The sequence below is a fragment of the Idiotropiscis lumnitzeri genome, chromosome 16 (assembly GCF_059441095.1).
Source record: "Idiotropiscis lumnitzeri isolate Australia: NSW breed Sydney's pygmy pipehorse chromosome 16, RoL_Ilum_1.0, whole genome shotgun sequence".
Lineage (NCBI taxonomy): Eukaryota > Metazoa > Chordata > Actinopteri > Syngnathiformes > Syngnathidae > Idiotropiscis > Idiotropiscis lumnitzeri.
The window spans coordinates 4,839,630-4,847,379 of NC_142406.1; the positions used below are offsets into that span (position 1 = coordinate 4,839,630).

Below are 7,750 nucleotides of genomic sequence, written 5' to 3' on the forward strand. Positions count from 1 at the left end.
ACAACAAGCACATCTCCACAAGCTAGAGTGTGAATGGAAACTTAAAGAGGCAAAGATGTTTTCAGAAATGAAACAAAAGGAGGTGGAAATGCAACAACAGTTGGAACAAGAGAGAGCAAAATTGCAGCAGTTGCAAACAGAAAAGGATGTAGCTATAGCAGCAGCTCGTATGAAAGCATATGACAGTTTCGGAGGTTTTGAGAAACACGAAGAGTTTCATGACCAAACTTACCCCGCTTACTATGGAACAGAAACTAAACCTCAATTGAATCCAGATGCTGTGTCATTCCATCCTCATCAAGCAGCTCCCCCTGAAATCTCAATGACTCGGGAATCTGGCAGCCTAGCCCAAGCAATCGCAAGTTCAATAAGCATGAGTCGCTTGCCAACACCTGAACCAACTGTGTTCAGTGGTGACCCTTTAAGGTTTACAGAGTGGAAGATGTCATTCATTGCTCTTATTGATAGGAAACCCCTCCCACCGAGTGAAAAAATGTTTTATTTAAAAAATTATCTCACAGGAGAGGCGCTCACAGCTGTAGAAAGTTTCTTTTATCGAGATTCAGAGAATGCATACAAAGGAGCCTGGAACGTCTTACAGGACAGATATGGGAACCCATTCATCATACAAAGGGCTTTCCGAGATAAGCTTGCGAGATGGCCAAAGATCGGTGCTAACAATTCACAAGCACTACGGGAGTTTGCAGACTTCCTCCAAGGCTGCACAGAGGCAATCCCACATGTTAAAGGACTAGCTATTCTTAATGATTGCGAAGAAAACCACAAGTTGCTCCAAAAATTACCAGAATGGATTGTGCGCAGGTGGAGTCGAATAGTTGTCGCAGAACTTGACACCTCTGGAGACTATCCAGATCTCGCATGCTTCACTGAGTTCCTGAACACAGAAGCACGGATTGCTTGTAACCCCATTGCTTCTCCGTTGTTGATAAATTTCAAATCTACAGAAGAAAAATCGCAGAAGAAAGCCAGCGCTCTAAACACAAATATACAAGTAAGTACATATGCTCAAGAGAATCAAGAAGCAAACAGCACTGAAGCAAAGCCGCCCTGCACAGTCTGTGATAGTGAAGAGCATGGGATCGCAAAATGTCCCGTCTTTGCAGCAAAAAGTGGCGAAGAAAAAAGGGCAGTCATTTATGAAAATCACCTCTGCTTTGGATGCTTAAGAAAAGGTCACATTACCAAAGATTGTAAGAAACGGCATACTTGTAAGATATGCAGTCGTCGTCACCCTACCTGTTTGCACGAAGACAGAAACCAAAGACCTGTGGAAGCAATAAGCAATAACACCACTTCCGCAAATGAACCTCTGAACCAGGAATTGCACAATGTTGTGTCTCATACATCAACACGACATGCTTCTGCCACCTCGAGTATTGTCCCCGTCTTTGTATCTTCAGTACTAGAACCACACAGAGAAGTTCTCACATATGCAATACTGGACACACAGAGTGACTCAACGTTTGTTTTAAGGGATGTAATGGACAAACTGAAGGTGGATGCACGACCAATAAAATTGAAACTTAGTACTATGACAGCTATTGACACAATCATACCAAGCAAAAACGTCCAAGGTCTTCAAGTTAGAGGACTGCACTCCAAGAATCACATCTCACTGCAAAAGGCTTACAGCCGAGACTTCATCCCAGTGGATAAGTCTTATGTACCAACACAAGAAACAGCATTATTGTGGCCTCATCTCAGACACTTGGCAGATAAGCTACCACCACTTCAAGACTGTGATGTGGGACTCCTGATTGGACATGACTGTCCATCTGCACTAGCTCCTCTTGAAGTTGTTATTGGTGACAAAATGCAACCGTATGCACAGAGATCAGAACTAGGATGGAGTATTGTTGGCTCATCAAACCCCCACCTAGACAGACAAGGAAGTCAAAGTTTTGTGCATCGGCTGACAGTAAAGGAAATCCCAAGTCCATCAACTACAGATGTTCTGAAGGCTCTCGAATCAGACTTCATCGACAGAAATTCTGAAGATAAATATGTTTCGCAGGATGATGTCTATTTCATACAGTTCCTCAGTGATCGCATCACACAAAAGAAAGACGGACATTATGAGTTTCCCCTTCCTTTCAAAGGTAACGGTCCACCGAACCTACCAAACAATAAGAGACTAGCTACAATTCGACTACAGTGTCTTAAGAAGAAGTTAAAGGCCAATAAACAATATTGTGATCAATACGTCAAATCAATGGAAGAAACTATTAACAAAGGTGAAGCGGAGCCTGCCCCGGCAGCATCTGAGGGAGAGAGTGAGTGGTACCTTCCGCACCATGGCGTCTTTCATCCCCGAAAACCGGACAAATTAAGAGTCGTATTTGATTGTTCAGCCAAATTCCATGGTATTTCTTTAAACGACACGCTGTTAACCGGCCCTGACTTAATTAATCCCTTGGTAGGTGTCCTTTGTCGTTTCAGGAAGGAAGCAGTAGCAATCATATGCGATATCGAAAGAATGTTCTATCAGTTCTCTGTTACTCCTGAATCACGAAATTATTTGAAATTTCTCTGGTGGAAAGGTGGAGATTTGGAGAAGGAACCACAGGAGTACAGGATGACAGTTCATCTCTTCGGAGCCTCCTCCTCTCCAGGATGCGCCAACTTTGGTTTGAAACATCTGGCACGACAACACAAATCCCTCTTTCCACTAGCTTCGACATTTGTGGAGAAAGGTTTTTACGTTGATGACGGTTTAGTCAGCGTTCCATCAGTCGCAGAAGCCAAGAAACTGATCATTGAGTCACAAGAATTGTGCAGTAGAGGAGGCCTGCGCCTTTGTAAATTCAACTCGAATAAGGAAGCAGCCCTCACGTTCTTAAATTCTTCGGAAAGAGCAGCAACCATCGAACCCCTTGGATTAGATCCATCCCCTTCAGAGCGTGCACTCGGAATTCAATGGTGCATTAAAACGGACGCTTTCTGCTTCAATATTAGTTTGCAAGATCAGCCTTCAACCCGACGCGGTTGCCTGTCCATCATTGCCTCTCTCTATGATCCGCTTGGATTCATCGCACCATTCAGTCTGAAGGGAAAGCTTATCCTTCAAGAACTTTGTCACAGAGGCATCGGATGGGACGATCCTCTCCCAGAAGATGTTACCCCACGGTGGGAGGGGTGGTTAAATGGTTTTCACAAGTTGAAAGAAATTTCAATTCCACGGTGTTACCATCCATGTGACCTGCATAACATTGTGAAAGTAGAGTTGCACCATTTTTCGGATGCCAGCTGCGTCGGTTACGGTGCATGTTCTTACCTAAGGTACACAAACGACAAGAATGATGTACACTGCAGTCTTGTGTTTGCAAAGGCAAGGGTTGCCCCATCAAAGGTGACAAGTATTCCTAGGCTAGAACTTGCCGCAGCAGTGGTTTCTACAAAAATCAGTGCCATGTTAAAATGTGAGCTTGACATGAAAATTGATGCAGAGGTATTTTGGACAGATTCTCAAGTCGTGCTTGGATACATTAACAACGATGCTCGTAGGTTCCACATATTTGTTGCGAATCGAGTGCAAGTGATAAGGGATAACGCTGATCCCAGTCAGTGGCATTATGTGGATACTGCTGAAAATCCTGCTGATCATGCATCTCGAGGTCTTTGTGCCTCAGATATACATTCAACAAACTGGCTGCGAGGGCCGAAGTTTCTCTGGGAGCGTGAATTGCATCTAACGGCCAGCAGCCCACCAGAATTGCTTGTTGGCGATCCAGAGGTGAAGATTATTCAAGTACTTGCAACTGAAACGAAGAACTATAGTGACATCCTCAGACGTCTGGATCAGTTTTCTTCTTGGACAATGATTCTTAAGGTAGTTGCAAGAATCAAGAGACTAGGATCTAAGCAGAAACTGCACAGCGAACATGTGACGGTTGATGAGCGCGAAAGGGCTGCAAAAGGATTGATTAAGATTGTTCAGCAACAAGCCTTTGCCTCTGAGATCAAGATACTTCAGGATGGACAATATCTTCCAAACACAAACACTCTTTTCAGTCTCAACCCCATCTGGTCTGACGAACTTCTCTGTGTTGGTGGAAGATTAAAAGGCTCCTCGCTCTGTCACAAAGTCAAGCACCCAGTCATCTTACCAGCTAACAGCCACGTTGTCAAGCTGATTGTGTCCCATTTCCATGCTAAAACATGCCATCAGGGTCGGAGCCAGACGCTAAATGAGCTTCGGGCAAACGGATTCTGGGTAATTGGAGGAGGCAAGCTGGTTTCCAAGCTAATACATGCCTGCGTGTTATGTAGGAAACTTAGGCGGCCAACAGAGACCCAACAAATGGCAGAACTACCTAAAGAACGAGTTGAAGCCTCAGCACCATTCACGTACAGCGGCATGGACTGTTTTGGTCCTTTCATTGTGAAGAAAGCCCGGAAGGAACACAAAAGATACGGCTTGATTTTCACATGTTTGTACTCGAGGGCTGTTCATATCGAAATGCTTGAAGATTTGTCAACAGACTCTTTCATCAACTCATTGAGATGCTTCATTAGTCTTAGGGGAACTGTTCGACAACTCCACTGTGACCAAGGTTCTAATTTTGTAGGTGCCAGAAACGAACTCAAGGAAGGGCTGAAACAATGTGACGCTAAGCTGCTGGAAATCTTCCTGGCTGAGAAGCAGTGTGAGTTTGTGTTTAATGCCCCCTCTGCCAGTCATGCAGGTGGTGTCTGGGAACGCCAGATCAGGACTGTCAGGAATGTGTTGGACAGCACCTTTGCACAATGCCCAGGTCGACTTGATGATCCCTCCCTCCGAACACTATTTTATGAGGCCATGGCTATTGTGAACAGCCGCCCATTGTCAGTAGACGGAATTAATGATCCAAATGCACTTGAACCAATAACACCGAATCACCTCATTATGATGAAATCCAAAGTAGCTCTTCCTCCCCCTGGGATGTTTGTTAAGGAAGACCTGTATGCCAATAAGAGATGGAGAAGAGTCCAATATCTTATCGAACAGTTCTGGAGCCGCTGGAAAAAGGAATACTTGATGAACATATCGACAAGACAGAAATGGCACTCACCTCGTCGCAACCTCCGAGTAGATGACATTGTCATTGTTAAGGATGATAACCTCCCAAGGAATCTGTGGCAACTTGGACGAGTGATTGAGACGGTTCAAAGTAGTGATGGCTTGGTGCGTCGCGTTAAATTGCAAGTTGGAGAGCGAAAATCTCAAAAGCAAACAGACCCTTCTTTTAGACCTTCAATTATTGAGAGACCTATCCAAAAATTAGTGCTTCTTTTAGGTGACTAAATGAGACATTTTGTTTGTTGGTTCGTCTGTTCGATAACCCACACACATAGTTAACCAGACAGGTTTAATAGATGTAAGAAAATCCTGTACAACTCATTCACGCTTTGTATATTGTTCATTCATTGTATTAGGATTTGGTGGGAGTGTAAATGCCCGATAAGGTGCATTGCTGTTGTTTTGTTTATGTGTGTGGATGGGAGGTCGTGGACCTGCAGTGCCACCTAGTGGCGTTTCCGTGTTTGTTTAAGGGGGTTCATTTCTTCTTCGTTTTGTCTATTTAACTTCCGGGTCACGACGTCACAAATCGTGTCCTGATACGTTACCGGTGGCGCGCTCAGTGTATCAACGTCTGCCCAGGCAAAGACAACAGTTTATTAGCGCCCTTGGAAAGCGTAACGAGGTATGACAATGCAATAAAATACTAAATGTACTAAAATGTGAATTACTTTATATACTACTGTTACAGTTTGTGTTTGTTTTTCTGCTTAATAGTTTTCACGGTGCAGTATATGTGACCATTGCTCAGCAATAAAAGTTTCTCGACACCAGTTGAAACTCTCCGCCATTATTTCAAGACCAAGGGGCCGCTACAGGGATGAAGATCAGCACCTCCAAATCTGAGACCCTGGTTCTCAGTCGGAAAAGGGTGGAGTGCCCTCTCCAGGTCGGGGAGGAGATCCTGCCCCAAGTGGAGGTGTTTAAGTATCTTGGGGTCTTGTTTACGAGTGAGGGGAGGATGGAGCGAGAGATCGACAGGCGGATCGGTGCAGACTCCGCTGTGATGCGGACGCTGTATCGGTCTGTCGTGGTGAAGAGGGAGCTGAGCCAAAAGGCGAAGCTCTCGATTTACCGGTCGATCTACGTTCCTACCCTCACCTATGGTCACGAGTTGTGTGGGTCGTGACCGAAAGAACAAGATCTCGGATACAAGCAGCCGAAATGAGTTTCCTCCGCAGGGTGTCTGGGCTCTCCCTTAGAGATAGGGTGAGAAGCTCGGCCATCCGGGAGGGACTCAGTGTCAAGCCGCTGCTCCTCCACGTAGAGAGGAGCCAGATGAGGTGGCTCGGGCATCTGTTTAGGATGCCTCCTGGACGCCTCCCAGGGAAGGTGTTCCGGGCATGTCCCACCGGCAGGAGGCCCAGAGGACGACCCAGGGCACGCTGGAGAGACTATGTCTCCCGGCTGGCCTGGGAACGCCTGGGCATCCCTCCGGCAGAGCTGGAAGATGTGGCTGGGGAGCGGGAAGTCTGGGCTTCCCTGCTGAAGCTGCTGCCCCCGCGACCCGACCCCGGATAAGCGGGGGATAATGGATGGATGTTTTAAAAAATGGAATTGGAATTGCAAAAGTCATATCAATTATCATCGCTAACTAAGCACCATTTCAACCAAGGACAAGTGGACGGTAATTCCAGGATCATCTCGGTGTCGACTGTGGGTCAGCGTCTACTTTGGGAGTCGCTTGTGTCGCTCGGTGGACTGGAGGAGGAGGCGGCGGTAGCGACACGGTGGAAAGAGAAGCAGGTGGGGTTGTTGATTTGTGGCTTGCTCAACCGGTGGATGGTGGAGGACGAGTCGAGGAAGAGACTAGAACAAAGACAGGCAGTTTCTGCCATGCCTCCTAAAAGCATTCCATTCAGCGCAAGTCATCAGTAAAGCAAGGACAGAAAATGTCTAATATGGTTTCATGCAGTTACATCAATATATATTGCACCTACAAAGAATTCACATTTTTAAATAAATATATAAATAAAGTCGGTAGATCACTTGGACATGGTTATTTTAGTAGCTCCATGAAAAACAGTCAGCACTAGGGCTGCACGATGTGCGGTTTGAACATCGTGATTGTGTTGAACGCATGCGTGATTGTCACATCGTAGGACATGCGATGTTTTTGTCTTTTTTTTTTCTTCGAGCACGCAAAATTTGTTTAGCTTCATAGAAACAGCAAGCTACTGTATGCTATACACAGCCTGTCACGATCACCCCTTCCCTCCTGCCAGTCACTGGTCACTCCCCCACCGCCTCCACTCTGTGCGCTCTGAAAACACTAACAGGCGACATAGAAGAGAGACGGTGGCAGTAGATTTTAAGCCCCAAAAGAAAGTCAACATTCGAAAATATGGAATTATTTCGGCCATAAAAAGGAATATACGACACACAAAAAACCCTCTGCTAACAGTGCCTCGCCTTTGTTGCTGCAACACAAGGTAATACAACAAACCTGTCCGACCATTTGAATCGCTATTACGAGCCTTCGTATAACCAGTTCAGACTCATTAGTGGGACCCGATGTAAAACCATCTACTCAAAAAACAATGACAGACGCCTTTATTATAACACCTTATGATAAGAAGTCGAAATAGCATCGACAAATCACAAATGCAATAACTTTTCACGTGCCAAAAGACACTGTGCAAGCAATTCAACGGTGTCACGAAAGAGAGG

The 7,750-nt window shown here is 45.5% G+C and overlaps 1 protein-coding gene across 1 annotated transcript; it reads left to right on the forward strand.

Moving 5' to 3' along the window:
• The first annotated feature begins 1,351 nt into the window (after nt 1-1,351).
• Nucleotides 1,352-5,893, forward strand: LOC148321039 (uncharacterized). The gene is made up of 2 exons (XM_088319185.1): nt 1,352-5,705; nt 5,798-5,893. Exon 1 carries the CDS (start codon nt 1,502-1,504, stop codon nt 5,303-5,305), a length of 3,804 nt encoding a protein of 1,267 aa, XP_088175311.1. The 5' UTR covers nt 1,352-1,501; the 3' UTR covers nt 5,306-5,705; nt 5,798-5,893.
• Nucleotides 5,894-7,750: the final 1,857 nt, after the last annotated feature.